The sequence below is a fragment of the Myotis davidii genome, unplaced genomic scaffold, assembly GCF_000327345.1.
Source record: "Myotis davidii unplaced genomic scaffold, ASM32734v1 scaffold370, whole genome shotgun sequence".
Taxonomy (NCBI): Eukaryota; Metazoa; Chordata; class Mammalia; order Chiroptera; family Vespertilionidae; genus Myotis; species Myotis davidii.
Window position 1 is genome coordinate 7,298,326 of NW_006288615.1, and position 20,057 is coordinate 7,318,382.

At 51.0% G+C, this 20,057-nt stretch overlaps 1 protein-coding gene across 11 annotated transcripts in view; it reads right to left on the reverse strand.

The window, feature by feature from the left end:
• Nucleotides 1-20,057, reverse strand: part of HDAC4 (histone deacetylase 4) — a 201,353-nt gene that overhangs the window by 50,479 nt on the left and 130,817 nt on the right. For 6 of the 11 annotated variants that reach the window (XM_015561928.1, XM_015561927.1, XM_006760503.2 and 3 more), the window contains 7 exons: nt 19,302-19,422; nt 16,018-16,139; nt 10,708-10,839; nt 8,150-8,262; nt 4,293-4,409; nt 4,010-4,208; nt 717-955 (listed from right to left, as the gene is read on the reverse strand). In XM_015561928.1, the coding sequence (XP_015417414.1) occupies nt 717-955; nt 4,010-4,208; nt 4,293-4,409; nt 8,150-8,262; nt 10,708-10,839; nt 16,018-16,139; nt 19,302-19,422 (1,043 nt within the window). The remainder of the gene's footprint in view (nt 1-716; nt 956-4,009; nt 4,209-4,292; nt 4,410-8,149; nt 8,263-10,707; nt 10,840-16,017; nt 16,140-19,301; nt 19,423-20,057) is intronic. The other 5 variants (XM_006760506.2, XM_006760504.2, XM_015561926.1 and 2 more) reach the window with 2 other exon arrangements.

Below are 20,057 nucleotides of genomic sequence, written 5' to 3' on the forward strand. Positions count from 1 at the left end.
CCGTGACTCTAGGGACTGTACAGGTGTGCAGGCCTCTGTGAGCTGGCCTGGGTGTAGCCCTCTAGAGGATGTTATTCCAATGGACAAGTATACTGCAAGGGTAGAGTCATCCGGACATGTGCTTCTGGGGACTTCAGGCCACTGTAAAATTGGGGACTTCCTGTTTTGTGTTTGCTTAAAGATAAATATGCTTGAGAAAAAAGTCTTGCCTGGCTGGTATGGCTAAGTGGTTGAGCATCAATCTATGGACTAGGAGGTCACGGTTCAATTCCCTATCAGGGCATATGCCCAGGTTGTAGGCTCAATCCTCCTGTGGGGAGTGCAGGAGGCAGCCAATCAATAATTCTCTCATCATTGATGCTTCGATTTCTTTCTTTCTCCCTTCCTCTCTGAAATCAATAAAAACATATTTAAAAAGAAAAAAGTGTTGGCTGAGTGGAATTTACCATGCAGTGATACGAACACTTCACATGCTTAACACTGACCAGGGACTCAGGAACTGGCCCTGCCCACTCCAGTCATCCCCCCGCACGGGTAATTCCCCCAAGTTCCAGCTGCACACAAGCCCGTCCTTGCCGAGCGTGGGGAAGCCTGAGACCCACTATTTCTCCTATGGCCCTCGGCCGTTCAAGGTCAGAAAGGGGCAGCTGCCAGATGGCAAAGCTGAGGAAAGAGCTAACAGACGTGAGGCTATGGAGCGCACGGCACAGACCCACCTTGTTCATATGCAGCTGCTGCTGCTGAAACTGTTGCTTGTGTTTCTCCAGAAACTGCTGGTGCTGCTGCTGGATGACCAGGTGCTGCAGGGCCTGGGCGTTTTGGGGCAGCGGCGCCGACTGCGTGCGCCCCAGTGGGCGGTGCTGCCTCAGCTTGTGGATGGAGGGGGACACCCGGTCTGCGGCAACCAGAGACTGTGTGTGCAGGGGCAGGGCGCCCAGGCCTGAAAGATACCAGTCTGAAGATAACATGGAGGAAAATAGCAGAGGGGAAGAGGAAGAAGAGAGGAGGGGAGAGAGCTGTTGAGTGAATGACAGAGACACCGTGAGCTGCAGCCGCCAGCCCAGGCACCTCCTCCCTGGAGCCCAGCGGGTATGACTCCAGGCACACACCGAGCATCCTGAGCTGTCATTTGGAGAGTACTGTCTCTGACACCCAGGTTAATGCCATCAATAGGCATTCTGTGCAACAGGCTTCAGAACAGCTTGCCCTGCCAGAGGCAGATTCACAGGTACGAATGCCCCCTCAGAAGGTTCTGATCTGAAGAGCACTGTGGGCAACAAGAGTACCACATGCTGAGCTGAGGAAGGCCATAGTAGCCCTTCCCTGTCACAGAAACTAAGTGTGAGAGAAATAAACTGTCCTCAGGGGTCAAGTTCTTTTAAGGGTCTCTTAAAACACTGATTTTATGCACAAAGTGGGCATTAACACTTACAATCCTGATGGATATGGTCAAAACCTCTTTCTACAAATTTCTACAAGGATTTGCCAACGCCCAGGCCCACTGGCTGCACAGGAGGGTGCTGCGCCCACATCTGCACCTGCGCTAAGTGTTCAGATCCAGAGTCTGAGCTGACAGGATACATCTGGCTGTGTCTGCACTTGAATCTCAGATTAAATTACAACCTCTCTTGTGAACCAGGAAGTTTAATATTTTTCCTTCTGTAGGCTTTTCCTCCATCTGGTCTTTCTTTTGCAAATTGTTGTTTAGGTCATTGACCATTTTTCCAAGGTTCTATGGGCAAAAAGTTCTAACAAACCCCTTCCCCTGCAACCTGGGTATGTCCCCCTGGCAACCTGAGGTAAACAAACACTAAACATTGCTCAGGCTGAAAATGACCCTGGGTCAAGGATGTCCGACTGGGAGAAATGGTAAATGAACTGAGCACACTAGCTCCTGCTGCCCTGTGAGTGACCAGAAGGCTAGAATAACCCACCAGGTACCCACACCTGCTCCTCTACTGGGCCTTCTTCCCACCTATTCACCTGCCGAGTCCCACCTCAGGTCTTAAGCAATGATGTTCATTGCCAGGAAGCCTTCCCTGAAGCTCACCTGCCCCAGCACCCAGCCTCCTGCACACACCCAACTACCAAGCTCTGGGGCCCGTTTCCCAGGGCCTGGCCAGTAGGACACACTGGTCTGAAGGTTTGGTTCGCCGGCCACTCAGTCACTGTGCTCAGCTGGGTGGCCAGGCCAGGCAGTGCCCACGGTTCTGTGTGGAGCTGCAGATACAAGCCAGGACTCTGCAAACAGTTCCTTCTCGCCTGGAAATGAACCCGATTTCTATGTGCTGCCCTGGCTAGCTGCTTAAACTCAGCCTCTGGGAATACTGGGACTTTGCTCTTTCCAGGAGTAACTGTGTGCAGAGTGCCTAATAATTGAAAACATACGAGCCATAGGGCCTGCGGGGAAGGGCACACAGCACCTGAGACCCTCCACCTTGCTTGCTCTCTGACCCGGCCACTCCTCCCACACGGGCCCGTTTCCAGAGCACTTGTGAGTGGAGCTGGTATAACTTGGTCAGTCTGTCCAACGAGATCATCAGCAAGCAGATAGGTCTGTGGGTTGTCCACTTGGGGGGACTCAGATACACTGACATAGGAAACATGCAGTGAGAAATCCTGGGTCCTGCTCAGACACAGCCACCACAGACACCATGGCTCTCACTGGGCTCAGTCACAGGGATATTTGCTACGCCTATGCTATCTACTAGGCATTGCAGACTGTGTGGGTGCTGGGAGAGAGAGGATGGCAGAGCTGTCGGAAAATGCAAGGTCTGGGCTCCAGGAAGGAGGCAGGACAGACACAGTGTCCATGGAAGCTGACATAGAATGAGCACATGGGAGCAGGACAGAGGCACAGGAGCTGGCCTCGTGGAAAAAGGGGTTTTGGGAAAAGGACAGGGCTTCCAGAATTGCCCTGCAGGCCAGTTAGCGAGGAGTAAAACTGGCTAGTGATGAGCTGTGTGGGAGGAAGAGGCCCAGAGGCCTGGCACAGCGTATCTCCAGCTGAGAGCCGGGGCCTCACTGCAGCCAGCCGCCCAGAGCTTTCTGTGCCATGGAAATGGTCCAGGTTCCCCTGCACCAGCAGCCATAGGAGTATTCGCTATGCCTCACAGGTGACTGAGTGCTTTTAACTTTCAATTTCAATGTTAATAGCCACATGTGGCCAGTGCTCCTGCACTGGACAGCACTGTGCTGCACAACGGGGGGACTTCCCGGGCCCTGATGGAAACCTGGTGGCAGCTAGAGGACAGGATGGAAAGGCAGGAAAGCAGTCAGGAGGCGTCTTTCCACAGGGCCCACAGGTCCTGGAAGGACATGACCCGAGCCCAGACCAGCCAGTGACTCTAAGGAACCAAGTGCTCGAGAGGGACAAACAAGCATAAAACAGGAAAACCAAACCAAACCCCCGTCTAGACCTGCATGTGCCACATTTGGACTCTGAGGCCTGCAGGCACCTGCATTTCCCACTGAGGTTGGGGGTCACAGGTTTGGAGGTGAAGCTCTAATGTTGCTGTAGATTTTACTTCTGAACAGACAGAGAGATTCGAGAAGGCAGAAATGAAACTGAGGACGGTTTCCAGATGAGGACGGGCGACCGCAGCCCCCACACGTCTGGGAATCCTTAGTGACTCTGTACACCATCACTGCTATGAAGACTCCATCACAGATTTCCCACTTTTTCCTAAATATAACTGTCCTTTAGATGGGGCACCATTTTAATAAAAATTTACTGCTGATAGAAATTGACTGTCCTCCCAAGTCAGGCCTGTGTTTCTGCCACTTGCTTAGCTTGACCCAGAGGAAGGCGCAAACCAGAGGAGCTTCAACCTCCTCTTGAGAGGGCAGGACCTGTAATTGGCATGTCGTCCACCCAGTTCTGTGAGGGAGACATGGTGCATCATGTCACATGCCCGGACATGGGGGAAGTGAGGGAAACACAGGGTGGAACAGGCCTCCTTGCCGGTTCTGTGAGCTGGCAAGGCCTGATGCTGTGCAAAGCACTCACCTGTGACGAGGGGCGTCTGTGTGGGTGGCTGCTCCAGTAAGACCATGTGCTGCAGGAGAGGGTTGTGAGCTGCCCCGCCGTCCCGCTCCAGGGGCGCCGTGCTCAGGTAGGGCGTGAGGTGGGTGCCAGGAAAGAGGGAGAGCCGCTGTTGCAGGGCTGGGAGAGCCAGTCTCTCGGCTTCCTGCTGGCCTGCCGCTCCCTGGAGAGGCACAACTGGTAACGTCTAGGCTACATGCCCGTGACAGCCGCCCCGCACCACAGAGACCCTCGGAAGCCTACTTACAGCAGAAGGGCCGGTGGCAGGAAGTCCCAGTGTGATGTTGGGTAAGGATGGGGATGTGTAGAGGGGAAGTGGGGCCACGGAGCCTTCCCGAGTCACCAGTCTGTGTGCCAAGCTGGTCTGGGGACAGAACACAGGACGACCATCACACAGAGTCTGCTCTGGCCAAGTGTGGGCAACCACACCAAGGGGAAGAACAACAGAAAACACTTCTGGGAAGATCATGCCCAGAATATAAAGATGAATTAACAGATTAGAGCATGTAGGTGAGTGTAACATTTCAGAGCAGGCGGCAAGCATAAAAACATAGATTCATGATCCACCAAAGTCTCATTTTTATTCAAATTGCTTACTCATGGCAAAACTACAAGAAGAAAACCTAGGAAAATGTATTTTAAAATATATTCTTAGAGTTGGGAATGTCTTTCTAAACATAACATCAGAGGCAGAAACCAAAGAGGGAACTAAAGATGAAAAAAAACCCTCCCAAGAAAGGGAAAAAAATGGTGATGACAATAGTAGCAAAGTACAGGACAAAGGTTAATATATAGAGAGCTCACAAATCAAAAGCAGGCTCGTTTACACATTGGGCACCAGTTTGGCAGAGGCTTGCGGTTACTTGGAATCTTGTTCATGATGTGATGTTAAGTTAGAAAAACAAGTTACAAAATCTTGCACTTTTTAAAAAGAAGACTTGGACTATTTAAGTGTACAGCAAAAGTGAGGACTAGAAGGGCAGTCAGAAAAGGGTGAGCAGTGAGCAGTCTGCAAGGAGTTGAAGCACTGAGATATTTAACATTTTCTGTTTCTAGAATAAACCTTCTTTGATAAAAAACATTCACCAGCACCTCCCTGCACAGCAAATGTGCGCTAAGCCAATGAGCAAACCACCAATAGGTGACTTTGCCATGGGGCACGAAGGTGGGGGTGGCAGAAGTCTGCAAGATGAAAAATAACGTGAGGGATGAACATCCTGACTTCCTCCCATCCTTCCCACAGTGAACAACATAATCAAGGATGAGAACCATTTCACTTCCAGGGGAAAAGCTGTGGACTGAAAGCTGTTACACGTTACTGCAGATAGTGGTCACTGACTGCAGCCCTGCCAGCCTGCAGGGACAAGTGCCCACTCTCAGAGTGAACATCTCTGCCTTGCAGATTCCCGGGGTGGCTATGTTGATGGTGTCATATTTTGATGTCATCAAGAAACATACACTTTGTTTCTGTGCTAAAGGCAGAACAGGATGGAACGGCTTTCCTCACGAGGAAGGAAACAGCACGTCTTGTTCCGGAGACTGGCTGCAGCTACCTGTACAGCTACCTGTAGTCACTCATGTAGTCAATGGTACAGTAATGATGAAAGGATGAAAGCGCTCTTCCCACACAAAGCAATTTTGTTAGAAGTAAAATACTAACAAGCTATGTTTTAGGGAACATGATTGCGACTGCCAAGGAAACCATGGTTCCACTGAACTGAGATTCTCCAAGAACGAAGAGATGTTCTAATGTTTCCAAGGTTGTAACTTCCTCTTTATAACCAAGGCTATTTTTTTTTAACCTAAGTTATTTTTAGAAATAAAGCTGCCTCAGAATTACTTGGTAGGCTGACTTGCCCGCATTTTCAGTGTCAATGTCTGTCAGCTTCTCAGTTCTGCATACGTGCAGGGTTGGGGTCAGAGTGCCTGTGGCACCACCCTGCCAGCCACACCCCAATCATGAGGCACACCCTAGTCACAGGCGTGCCTCAATCACATCTAGCCTTCTGAACTGGACGGAGCTGCTGTCTGTGGCACGGGGAGCCCTGCATCCTCTGTATAAAGGGGGACAGGGTATAGTGAGGCTGAGCTCCATGCCATCCAGGGGTCCTTTGCCTCCCTCCCACACAAGGATCCTACACAGCCTCTGGACTGGGTAGCCTCTGTGCCTCTCAGGGAACTGTCCAAGCCTCAAAAAGGACACCTATATACCCTCACATTTTCTAAGACTACCCTGCCAATCCTTTTAACATTTCTTGTGAACCCTCCTACATCTTCTATTAATTTGCACTAGCTTAATTTACATTAACATGTGACTTGGAAAAATTAACACATACTTTAAACCAGAACCATGTAAACTCACCCAAATAAGGCATCCCTACAAGATGAAGCATTAGGTACATACCTACCCACCTTTAATAACAATCAGGGCCCAGGATCACTATTGCCCACATGATGATCCTGACATCTTGTTCCGGAAGCAATTTCTAGGCTGAACTGTACGCAACTTCAGGCCACACTGAGCTATGACCTGAACACCCAGGAGGACTGTCAAAATATTCTATAATCTAAATAAGCACTTAAACAGGTAGGTTGAAAAGAAAAGGTCATAAAAGGAGATGTATAAAAGAAAAAGATGAGAAAATGGATTAAGCAAATTAAACAGTAATCTTAGTTTCCAAAAATCTGCTTATCAATAGTGTCTAGAACTCTGTCAGCCCTTTGGAAGGGCTGGATTCATTTCTATTTAAGGAGGAAAGTAAAAAGCTATGTCTAATAAAGTATGGCCTCCTGTCAGTTAGAACTGAGAACACAGAACCCACTCAGTAGAGCTGTCTGGGCACGAAGCAGACGGTGTTTCTGGCTCAGTTTGCCAGACACTCAATGCCGAGGAGGTTCCCCACATGGATCCCCGCCCACATCCCCACTCAGCAAGTGCAAAGTTCTCTGCTGAAGACTGGCCCGCTCGACTCCCTCTCCCCACCAGCTTGAGGGGCCGGGGAGAAGCAGGCCCTTGGCTGGACCCTCGCCCTAGGTCCCGAGCCTGCACAGGGCTGGGGCAAGATAGGTGCTCCAGAGACACTTGAGGGATAAATGGAGGGAAATGAATGTAAGAGTGGAGGTCCTGGAACCTACTGCTGGATAGTCGCTCGACTCAGGTCTGGTCAAGGGAACGGCATGACCTGCAGCTGGCCCTGGGGCCCTCCACCTGGCTGAAGAAGCCATCCACCTCTTCTCCTAGGAGGCCCTTCTTCCCTCTCTGCCAACCCCTGCATCTGATGTTCCCTCTAAGTGATCCTAGAACCCAATCCGTGATGCTAACTGACACCCTAACCACCTCCCAGTGTGGCTCCAGCGTTCCTGACACAAGTACATGTGCCTGTTGGCCAACATTTTGAGCTGTGTATCTCTCAATACACAACAAATATTTTTGTTGTTGTTAATACTCACCCGAGGATATTTTTCCATTGATTTTTAGAGAGAGTATAAGGGAGGGGAAGAGACAGATAGAGGAAACATCGATGTGAGAGAGATTCATCGACTGGTTGCCTTCTACGTGCATCCCGACCAGAACTGGGGATTAAGCCTGCAACCAAGGTATGCGCCCTTGACCGGAATTAAACCTGGGACTCTTCAGTCTGCAGATTGATGCTCTATCCACTGAGCCAAACTGGCTAGAGCCACAACAAGTTTTTTCATTTCCATCCAGCCAGGATTCCAATGGGCTCCTGTTCCCAACCAGCATACAGAGCCCTGTGCCATGAGGTTACGGGCAGCTGGCACCACTGGCATGTGGTTCATGTGGAGGATGGATCTAATGTGTTCTGAAGAGCCCAGGAGGAAAGAGGGGGTGCAGAAATGTTCTTTGACCATGACTCTTGCATTGGGAACTCCTGAGTCCCTATGTAAAGGAGGTCGAGTGATGAGTGGCAGAAAAGGAATTCACACCAGTGCTCTGCAGGCTGCCTCGCTCCTCAGTTTCCCTCACCACGACCTGGACAGTCAAGTCTGAAGGACAACTGTAAGATGCAGTCACCTCAAGCAAATCAGCTCTTTGAACTTGCCTCGGGCCGGCAGGAAACAAACAGAAAGTGGGACACTGACCTCGGCTGGGATGCTGGGGACGGCGGGTGTGATCCCATTCTCCGTGCTGATGCTCCCGGAGCTGTTGTTGGGCGAGCTGGGTGCGGAGCCGGGGGCACTGCTGCATGCAGAGTCTGTAGTGGAAAGACATGCCGTCAACCATACTTGGCTCAAGTCCCAGGAAAGTCATGGGACTCACCTATTGACTGGGGCCTGAGCTGCTGCTCACCCAGTTTGTGGACAAACTCCAGCAGGAGAGAACATGACCAGGGTCCCCAAACAGCACTGTGCAGCCCAATCCCCATTTTTAGCTTTGCTAACCTTTCAGTTCTGTGGATGCCACAGCTGAGACTTTTGAGCTGTACACATTATCAATTTTATTTCTCTTTTGCGTTTTCAGATGATCTTAAAGACCAGAAAGACAAGCCCTTGGACACTACCTAATATTCTAAACAAAAGGCCAGGAAACACACAAGCCCAATGACTGAGAGCAGGGAAAGGTTACTTGTGGTCACTAGGAAAGCCATGTACCATTAGTGTCCACTTTGAACACATCCTCTCATCCTTGCTGAGTTACATCGAGGTCCAGGGAAAGTAGAGCTTGTAGTTTCTGCAACTGATCTGGGTTATGTGGAAACACACCCTACAGCTTGTATGAGTAACTGTGAAGGTACAGTGGCTGCATGCTGCTCGTGGGGAGAGGGCTCCATTCGCTGTTGCTGTGACAGAGGAGAGGAAGGTGTTTTGTTCAGTTGGCCTTCTGAGTTCCAGGGGAGCGGCCATGAACACAGAACTTGCTTTCTCTGCCCCAACCTATGACCATGGCCACCAACAGGTCCTGTCTGCTGGGAAGTCAGCTCTGCTCAGAGCATGGGCCCCTCTAGCCACTGGGGCCGTGATGCCTAGGACACCTGCACCTGTCCCTCAAGCTTTTTCTGGCCTGTGCAGCTTCCCTCACGTCCTGGCCCAGGTTCCTTTGGGTGCTTTTTCTATGAAACACACTCAGTGTCAGTCAGGAGTTGCACACCCAGTCTGCTATTTGTCTCAGAGTGATGGTCTAGTCCAGGGGTGGGCAAACTTTTTGACTCGAGGGCCACAATGGGTTCTTAAACTGGACCGGAGGGCCGGAACAAAAGCATGGATGGAGTGTTTGTGTGAACTAGTACATGTTAACACTGCTGCTGGTGAAGGAGCGGAGGGGAGAGCAAGAGAACCCTCCGCTCTTTCGGCTCCGCGGGCCGGATAGAACAGCTGAACGGGCCGGATCCGGCCTGCGGGCCGTAGTTTGCCCATGGTTGGTCTAGTCTCTTGAATTAGATCGAAAGCTCCTGGGCAGCGAGGACCTGAGTCGTTTTTGTGACCAGGCAGGTCCTGACTCACAGTAGCATCAGCAGTCATGGCTGACATGACATTCACTCTAATGCTTAGAAAGAAGCCCGGGGACAGTTCCATCTCCCCAACAGTGTGGCTAGAAATAAACGCTGGCCTTAGAGCTGGCCCTGACCAAGGTGCTGCTCAGAGGAAACCAGGCTGTGTCCGTGGGCACACAAGTGCTTTAACATAACGGTATTCTCTAATTCACACAGAAGCGTCAAGCTGGTGAAACCAAGAGGGACTTCAGACAACGTTTCTTCATGTCTTTAAATGAGGCCTCTAGAACAACTAGAGGAAAGACCCCACATTGAAAAAGGAAGACAAAGACAAAAATGGCTCCTCAGATTCTTTTACACTAATCCACAAATATGTGGAGGTAGGCTCTAGGCTGGGTTTCCCCTGGGCTGAGGAACCGCAAGAGCAGTGGGGCAGGGCTCCAGGTACTTATCTCATCCCGAAGGTGTTGGGACTCAGAGTGTGAGATGTGGCCACTCCTGGTCCCGAGAGCCTTGGTTTTCAATCCAACACTGTACTTGGTGCAACTCCCACCCCCCCCTTTTTTTCCAGGTTACCTCTAAGCAACTTCTTTTTCCTGTGCTTTCAGGAATTTGGATGTGCACCCTCATGACATGGTGCACCCCCAGGAAGCGGGGTGTGCCTCGAGGTGGGGTATATCTTGGATAGGGAATTCACTCTTGTAAGGGGGTGCTCCTGAGGACTGGGGTGCACCAGGGGACCTGGGGTATATCCCTGTGAAGGGATGGGCACTTGGAAAGGGTCTCTGCCCAGTGGGTGTATTCTGCGTCTCCACCACTAGGTGGGATCCAAGAGCAATGCACTCATTAGGAGAAAGTGGAGACCTGGAGCTCCTCATTTCTCTTCAGCCTACCTGCTGGCCCCTTGCTGAACCATTTTGATGCTCTAGCGGTTCTAGCATTGGAGCAGGTCACACACGCGTGACTCCCCACTAACAGGGCAGGATGAGTTAAAACCCCACCTTCAGAGTAACCTCAATCTGAATTCCTGCAGACCTCTCCTGCCCTGTTAGCTTTGTTGTGCTCCCTGTGCCTAGTGACTAATGCCGGAGCAGGGACAGGTGTGCAGGGTGGGCTTCAGCCTCAGAGGTGCTAAAGAAAAAGCCTCATGGAGAAGGTGGTGCTGGGTTGGTGGGCAGGCAGTGGGGTTTAAACTCTCTTCTAACATACCTGTGACATCCAAAGGACGCTTTTTTAGAGCAGTGACCACAGGCCCATCTTTCCTGCGCAACAGAGGGCTGCTCCGTCTCTCAGCCACTTTCTGCTTTAGCCGGGACCGTAATTTCAGATTGGGTTCTGAAGCTGCATGAAAAGGAGACGTCATTACAGCCAGACAGACACAACCTGGGTCAGGGTTATTGTGTGGTGGTTTAAAAATATGCACACTGGGTAAATATGTGCTTAATAGCGGAGCGAAGGCACTGTCCTGAGGCCTGTGGGCAGAGTATTTTCGATCATTCAAACAGCGAGTAAAACACATCTAATGCCTTTGGCTACATTTCCTCACATACAGGATTATAACCTTGTGTCAGTGGTGTCATCAAAAATAATGCTGTCACTGTGCCTTACCAGCAGAGGGGAAGAAAACTGAGAACTGGGCTTTTTGGGGCTTTGTCTCATGGGCATTATTCTGACCTTACACACTTTCCTGCTCACCTGCCAGGTATCACAAACCCAGAAGCAAGCTGCCTGCTGGAGCACCTGTGTCCTCTGTGAAGGGCACTAACACCAACCCCACTGGGGTGAGGGTTAACCAAGCCAGATCTCAACATCCTAGTTCACCTGAACACAGGCCACAGGTGTTTCGGCTTGGTTTGGTTTTTATTCATAGCTCTGCTTGTGTAGACGGAGCTATTCGCAAACCTGGGACTCTAAGCCCATGGTGGTTCCTAAGTCTTCTGTACCTAGAACCCAGGCCACCGCTGACCAATAAGGTATTAATCTTTATACACTCACATGGAATGGTGCCTCCATTATAAGATTAACTGAAAAATTGAGTTACAGGACAAAATGCAGAGCAGGTATTTTAACAAAAAGACAGCTATATACACCACACACACACCCAACACACAGGCTCTAAACTGTCTGCAGATAACAAACTATTGGCAGTAGCTGCCTTGGGAAATAAGACTCAGGGTCCGTACTTTTGTGTGTTAATTTAATATAAGCATGCTTTACTTATGTAATATTTCATATTAAAAAATGTACTCTATGTGATGCTTCAAGGTGGTGGGTTTCCTAAACTCCCTGCCCTACTCAACTGGGCTCGGGGCAGCTTTCCCACTGAACAGTGAAACCTGCAGATTTGAAAAGATCAGCACAAGATCTCACTGGGCACTTTTCATACTGAAAGGAGGTCAAGTCTGACAGATGTCGGTTTGAAGGCTGAACACAGAACAAGGTGTGAGTCACTTTCCCAGTGTACAAGCTGCCTAGTATTGAACAACACTCGCTATCCCTAAGAGTTTCTTTGGAAAAGCACAACAAAGTCTTCTTTAAAACCCCCTCATGCCCATTTTTAAAGAGCACTATTGCTCCATTTTAAAGATGGGCAAATGCACTTGGTGGGGTCATCTGCCCATGTCACCCGGTGAGGGCACGGCTGACTATGGAGCTCTTCCTCGCCCAGCAAGGCAGCTTCAGCCAGTGACAGAGGAAAACCCATCCGGCTTCCCATCGCAGCAGCCAACTGATACTTCTCGTGAGTCACTGCGAACGGGGCCATCCATGTAGAGAGGTGCAGAGCTGGATGAACGTTCTAGAAAGAGGAGCAGGAACCTGGGTTGCAGTAGAGAATCCAGGCTAGAAGCCAAGTTGTGGGTCTGCTGCTGGGTCCATCATGGTGCAGGGACCATTGGGAGCACAGGTTCCTTTCCCAGGCTGGCCTTTCTCACTGCAACAATTCTCCACGAGGCTGAGGAAAGCCTGGGATTTGCTTTGTACAACAAACGGGGAAGACAGTATGCCCATGCCAACCAGCTGGTCTCCTGCTGGGGAGAGTGGCCACTGTGTTGGAGAGCCAGGTGGGGTCCTGAACAAGCAGGCTCCATGCAGCGCAAAACTGTGCTGAGGTCCCAGAGTCATGGACAACATGGGAAAAGGATTGTGGTGGGATGACAACAGATTGTTTTGTGGTTCTGGTCTTTTTTCATCAATCGGAAGTCACATTTACAGGTCTTTATGAAACAACTAGAGGCCTGGTGCACAGATTTATGCACTGGTGGGGTCCCCAGCCCTGGCCCGTGGGGATCAAGCTGAAACGAGCTCTTTGACATCCCCTGAGGGGTCCCGGATTGCGAGAGGGCGCAGGCCAGGCTGAGGGAATCCACCATATATGAATCCGTGCGTGCACCAGGCCTTTAGCATGCGTATAAGATCTTTGGTTAATCTCTTCCCGCCCTCCCCCGTCCCCCCTTCCCTTCATCAGTCTGTTCCATGTTTCCATGCCTGTGGTTTCCGCTCCTGAGTTGAGCATCTGCCCCCATGGTGGTCAGTGGGCATATATCTACTGGTTGGCTGGTCGAATGGTCGGCCTGTTGCTTAGACTTCTATATATACTAGAGGCCCGGTGCATGAAATTCATACACTGAGTGGTGGTGGTGGTGGGGGGGGGCGGGATGCCCTTTCCTGCCAGCCTGGGCCCTCCCCAACTGCCCTCTCCTGCCAGTCATCTTGTGGCTGTGGGCGCTGCCATATTTGAGGGTGGGGCAGTCAATTAGCACATTCCCTCTTTATTAGATAGGATAGATTTTTCAGAAGCCAGTATCTTCAGAAATAGAATGACCAAGATGCTACTGGAGAACAATAACATCCCTATGCACCATCACTGTGACAAAACTCTGCTTTTAGAGGGGAAGAGCCTGCTTTCCTCGGTATGAATGTAGAACTAAACGCTGTACTTCACGGAAATCTCAGGTTAAGTCGTTTGCTGCCCCACAGGCCAGGTGCTGGGGATGTCGACACTTCTAGGACATCTGTCACTGCTGGGCTTGAAAAGGCTCAGAAAACCAGCATTAGGACCCAGAAGACCCAATGGGGGTGGGCACCACTTCACCTGCTCTGTACCCCTGTCTAGAAATGGCCCCTCATATTCTGGTTGAAGGTAGAGGACAACTCCTGTCAATCACTGGGAAAGGTGCGGGGCTAGAAGATGAAACCTGACATCCCAGTAGAACAAGGCATGCCTTGATGTCCAGACTTCTGGCTATAAATGCTAGTGTTTCCTTCAGTGAGGTCTTCTCAAGGGGTGTCCTGAGGTTCCCTAGGTTTCTGACTCTGGCATTGAGGAAAGGGCTGAGGGTGAGAAGTCTGGCCAGAATGGGTCACTGGCTGGGGAAAGGATCAAGAGTGCCCTAACAGCTCAGGAAAACACAAGCAGATGCTTGTCACTGGAGGCTACCTGAGGGAGGCATAGGAGGCCAAGAGCTCCCTAGTTATTAGGCAGCTGGGCAGGCAGAGTGCTCCAATTCCCCTGAGGATGCAAATACTCGGACAGATGGATGGGCTTTTCTCTTGAGACAGGACAGGTGAGAGTGTCACCCATAGAAGCCACTAAAGCCCAGGCAGGAGAGCAGGATGTGTGGAGTGCAGTGAGATTGAGGACATATGTTACATGCTCACACACTGTGGGACTGCCCCTTAAGGATGGACAGGTGGGCAAACTGTGTGCAGGGCAACAGAAATTAAAGGTAAAATCATGGGATTATTTAATTGTACATCACACCTGTTAAAGGTGATCATTTTAATTCATCCAAGGCATTTTGTAACTAACATTTCATTTAAAGAGTTTAACATAACTGACTGTTTCCACAGAAATGTAGGTGTAAATTATTTAGAATTAATTAGATGTCCAGTGTTTGAAAGAAGACACCTGTAGGATGACACAGGACATCTCACTGCAAGATCTCATTTAAACATTTTCCCTGAAATCTTCGTATTATTAATATTATTGATGTGCTACTGATGTCTTTTGATAACTGACAGTGCAGTCATTTCTTGATTAAGCTCCCTGGGCACCAAGCACCCTCAGTACAGGAGGCAGGGCCTTGGCCTGGGTCTCCCTCCCAGCCCGGTGCCCGCCACTCACCATGGACTCCAGCTTTGCAGGTCTGCACTTGGTTAATTACAGCTCCTAAAGGGGCTGTGAAGGGCAATTGGAGGGTGGGCCCCAGACCCTGACAGACACTTCTTTCTGTCCAGCTGGTGGACGCTCTTTTTAGGGGAACCCAAGATCATTCTTGGCAGATGATGAGTGAGAACCACACCTTCAAAGTAAAGAGGAAAGGACAGAAGCTCCACATCCACCTCCAGCATTAAAGGTTTTACACTTGTTTGCAGGACCCCACCTCTGGCTGGGTGGGGCTCCAACATCTAGTCAAGGCTCTGGGGTCAGCACCAGGGACATGGCTGTACTGCTGTGGCCCTTTCCTCTCACACACTTCGACTGCTAGTCAAGTTTCGCTGAGGTTGAGCTTCAACCTCCTTCCCTGCAATTTATAGCTTTGCATCCTGGTCTGACCCCTCTCTGGGCACAGCTCCACCTACTGAGAGGCCCCACATCTCAGTCTTAGGGTGGGCTGGCAGGTGAACCCCCACCCCCAATGCCTCATCACTGGGGTAAAAGACCTGGGGTGTGACTACTTTAAAACATTTCTGTACCGAATTAACCGAAATCTTCTTGATAACACAAAGTTTGTTTTTACAAAAACACAGCTGCAAGGCAGACTATTCCCATTAAGCAGGTGTCCCCACATTATGCACACTGCCCTGTGGCCCAGGCTCTGCTGCTGTTCAGGCCCTGGCCTCCCCGAGACAGAGCTCTGGACGGCCCTCCTGCTCCAGCCCTGCCCTTCCTCAGCCCCAGTGCACTGCCAAGGCCACTCTCATCTTCTTAAACGCCACTGCCTGCTTAAACTACCAATGCTGCAGAAAGTCCAAGAGGCCCGGCACCCTGTTTACATTTGTGACAGAGGTGCTGCTCCCCTCTGGCTTGTTACAAAGGTGCTGCTCAAACCCCTAAGACCTCCCCCGTGCAATGTCCCTGATTCCTTTCTCATGCAGCTTTTCCCCCAACTCCAGGGCCCCGACCACCCCCGCAGCGTGGGCTCTGCCCAGAGACAGCACTGAGAGCCAACAACAGAAGACCTCGAGGCCCATCACAGGAGCAGTTGTGTTCCCACACCCACCAGGGGACACTCTAGACTGGGACAGAGTACAGCATGCCACCAAAAGAAAAGTAAGTTTGCATGTTTACAAATGAGCTTGAGGGTTAAAAAGTACGTGCACATACATGACGTTTATTGCTTTTGGTATGAATCACACAAGAATACTTAAGAATATTGTTTAAAATGATGCTCTAGTAAAGTAGCACCTATTTAAAATAAGCAAGGGCTTCCTGTTAGTGCCAGGTGGACTTGGGGATATGGAGGGTGCAGGTGCAGAGCCCACCCCATCCTCACACCAGCAGACAGGGACACTGACCTGTTTTTCTGAGAGGGAAGTCGTCTTTGGCATCATACATGCCCAGGACCGGGTGGTTGTAGGAGGCTGACACACCGCTCTGGGGCGGGGAGCTCTGGTCCAGGGAGCTGTGCTGCGTTTTCCTGGGGATGACATGCAAAGACATGGCTTAGTGAGTGTGGGGCATGGACCCAGTGTAGCCTGGATCCTCGGAGCAAGCCACACCGAAGTCCGAGACACTGTCCCCATGAATGGTCCCCGTTTTGACATGAGCTCCAGCTCAGCTGACGGCCTCCTGGTCAGACCAGCTTCCTCTCTGGGGCCAGCCTGAAAGGAAACCAAAACCATCACCGACAGAGAGACAGGTCAAGTGACCACACCTCCGCCGCCTGACCCGGTGCTGAGAAGTCTCTGCCAGGCCACTGTTCTCAGGGGGCTCCTGATTTCGTCTGTACTCTGGCCACCAGGGTCACCACCGACAGAGGGTCTTGTTCTGGGGGGACAGGACCCAGGGGCAGACAGGTGGGCTCCAGGTGTAAGAAACCAAAGGTGTGATTGGGAGTGGCTGTGCGGGGAAATGGGAGGGCTTTGGGATGACTGCTGGAGCTGTCTGTGGGTCCTTGAGGGCAGAAGCCATGTGGTACTTCCCTCCAGCAGAGAACCTGCAGCTTTCACCCATGCCTCCACCAGGACACAATCACTGCAGACATTTTCCTTCTGTGGGGAGGGACAGGCTGCCCTGGAGTTGATCTATACATTTACTTCTTTATGAACAGCCATGCAGAACTCAGAATCCTTAAAATGGCTGGCAGGCAGGCTGCCACAAGGAGGCTCAGGGGAGAGGGAGGCCTCAGAGGGAGGGTGCTGGCTGCCCTCCGGACAACCATTAGCAAGCTCTGTCCTAGTGGAACTGCCTGCTGAGTCTTGTGGAAGCACCAGAGGTGTAATGAATTCTGTAAAATTCAAACTGTGTAATCTGCATAATGACTGAAAACAAATTTGCCAAACTTATTTGGAATTTGTTAGACTATTTATTTGAATACACAGGACTTCTTATCCATGCACCTGCTGCTATTTGAATTAAGAATGTGAGCTTTTAAGTGCTTACAGGTGAATATTTGAATGTTCAAGAGCAAAGCAGTGTAAAGAAGGTGTCTCTTACGGAGACCAGGTCAATGAGCAGGGCTGGTCCATCGAGTGCCTGGCACCAGCCCGGCCAGGCCACGCCCCACTGCTACAGGGACAAAACTCCATCGTTCTCATATTCCAGGGGACCACCTACGGCCTGGGCTGGGAGTCCAGGCTGGGACAGGGGCACCCATGGGCCAGCTACAACCTCATCATGGGTCACCTCTCCTTTAGGCACAAAGCCCTCCTGTTAACCTGCAGTTGTACTAAGATCCCAAAGGCCTCACCCCAGGGACCATCTCCCACAATGTCATTCAAGGTCTGGGGGTTAACACCCTCTACCGAATCAGTTTTACAGTGTATCCTAGGGGCAGCCACTTGCCAGACAGGTGAGCCCCGAAGTCCTGTCCTCTTCCCTTCCTTGCTCTCTAGGGGCAGCCACTTGCCAGACAGGAGAGCCCCGAAGTCCTGTCCCCTTCCCTTCCTTGCTCCCAGACACTCCTTGTGGACCCCTCCCTAGAAGCCCCTATACTTCCAACCTCACAGCTCCTGCCCTGTCTCTGCCAGAGGCCACCCGTTCTCTGAAGCCTCCTGAATGCAGGTGATGCACTTTCCCAGCCTGTTTTCCATGCTCCCCTCATCCATCAGCCTACCACCATGGCCTCTATTCCTACCCGCCTAGTGTCTCCTAGCACCACAGTTACCCTAACCCTCCTCCAGGGCCCTGTGGCTGCCACCCAACAACCCTGATGTGCTCAAGCCATGCCTCCCACTCTGACTTGCCTGGGCTCACCTCGCTGACACTGCTCCTCTTCTGGATAGGTTCCTGGGGCCTCCTCACCCCATGGTCATCTCTTTTAAGGTTATTTGCCAGCTATCTCAGCCTCCCTCCAGCTATTGCCCTTACAGGTCTATAGTCCAGGTTCCTCTTTGTGCCTCCTGATCCCTGAGCCCACCCCAGCTTCATTACTGCTGCCCCCAGCTCAGCTCCATGGACACCGCCACAGCCATTTCCCAACTGCTACCCTCACTCAGCCAGCATCCACCTGCCACCCCAGCCTAGACAGTGGATCTTTCCCATGACAAAACCTGTAACTATTACTAGTGGAGAGACCACAGGTCAGACTGGTGCTACCAAATGTGGGGTCTCCAAGTGCACTGCCCCAGCACTTCTAACGAACCCACCCCTCTCAAGTTGCTAAGGGCTCAGGACTTTGTTATGACTTTGCATGGACCCCCATGGCCTTCCTTCCTGTGTGACTGTCACTGGTTGAGCTGTATAAATACCACAGCAGGTCATGGCACGAGCACAGCCTGGTGTCCCAGCAATGAGCAGTCACAGAGAGCCAAGGGGAGCAGAAAAGGGCCTGGGGACAAAATGCCTTTAGGTTGCATTGAGATACCTGATATGTCATTTAAGGGAATAAGTGGGGTTACCTCAATGGGATTTGGTGTTTTAGTACTTTGGAGCTTGAGGGCAGCTACATTTTTTCCCAATGAAATTAATGGTAGTCACATTTTGATTTATAAAAACTACCCTATGTATTTCTCCCAACATGAAATTACCCAGGCGAGCATTAGAAACCTAAATATAAAGCAAACATCTGTGAAGCACCTTGGTCAGTGTTAAAAGCCACAAGCTCGCCATGCCCTTCAAACCTGGCCTGTGTCCACGGCCAGCGCCCTGGAACCGTGCTGACAGAACATTCCCCCTGCACATGGCATCACCACTGACAAGGTCAGGACTTTCGACTTCCAGCATGAGCAGGCTCTTTGATGGTCTCTGTCATTGTGCAGGCTCTGGCAGAGGCTCTTACATAAAAATAATAAACACACTGACTCCCTAAGAATCAATAACACCTGGGGAAGAGATTCAGAAGGTGCCTATGGACAACTGAGACCAGAGTTCCATTTGAAGTGGATTCTTTTGTGGCCTGAGACCAGGAAAGCCAAGAATGATGGGCAGGCCCCAGCTCTGGTCATTTTAAGAGAGGGCCATGCTCCTGGGGGTGACTGCAGTGCGTCTTACCACCAGACCTCGTCCTTCATAGCATGTTTGCTATTTGTCTTGGGAGTGTCTAATTCCACACCCTCCCACTGCCTTCCAGGAGCAGAACTGGTACCACTCAAATCTATCACAGATTGCATGCTTGGGGCCCTGCCCACACCCCACTTACCCATACCAGTAGCGAGGATCACTGGAGATACAGTGGTTCAGGCTCCGGTGGGCCAGCGCCTTCTTTTTATTGAGGACAAACTCTTGCAACTTCATCTTCACTTCTGTGCTGGCCACAGCACCTGGCGTGGGAGAAAGCACAAGGCAGTGACTGGAGGCTCTGCCCTGAAATGGTATAAAGGGGCTGGAGACATTGAGATTGTAATTAAGGAGGCTGCTGACACCATGGAAGCTTCTCGAAGGAAGAAGGCAGAAGAAGCTTTAATAAGAGGTCCTCTTCCCGCCAAGGATTTTTACATAATTGCATTCTACCAGACGTGCAGAAGCAATCAATATGGGGACAGACTATCCCCTCACAAACCCACATCTGAACGAAGTTTTAATATCTCTCTCTATATAAAAGCCTAAGCGACCATTTGACCGGTAGCTATGATGTGCACTGACCACCAGGGGGGCAGATGCTCCCTGCACAGAAGAGTGGTCCTAGATTGCGAGAGGGCGCAGGCCAGGCCGAGGGACCCCACCGGTGCACGAATCCATGCACTGGGCCTCTAGTTCTTACATAAAAGAACATTATGGCCTTGGCTGGGTGGCTCAGCTGATTGGAGTGTTGTCCTGTACAGTAAAGGATGGCAGGTTCGATTCCCGGTCAGGGCGCATACCCAGGTTGTAGGTTGAATCCTCCCCAGTCAGGGTGAGTGCAAGAGGCAACTGATAGATGTTTCTCTCTCACATGGATGTTCCCCTCTCCCTTCCT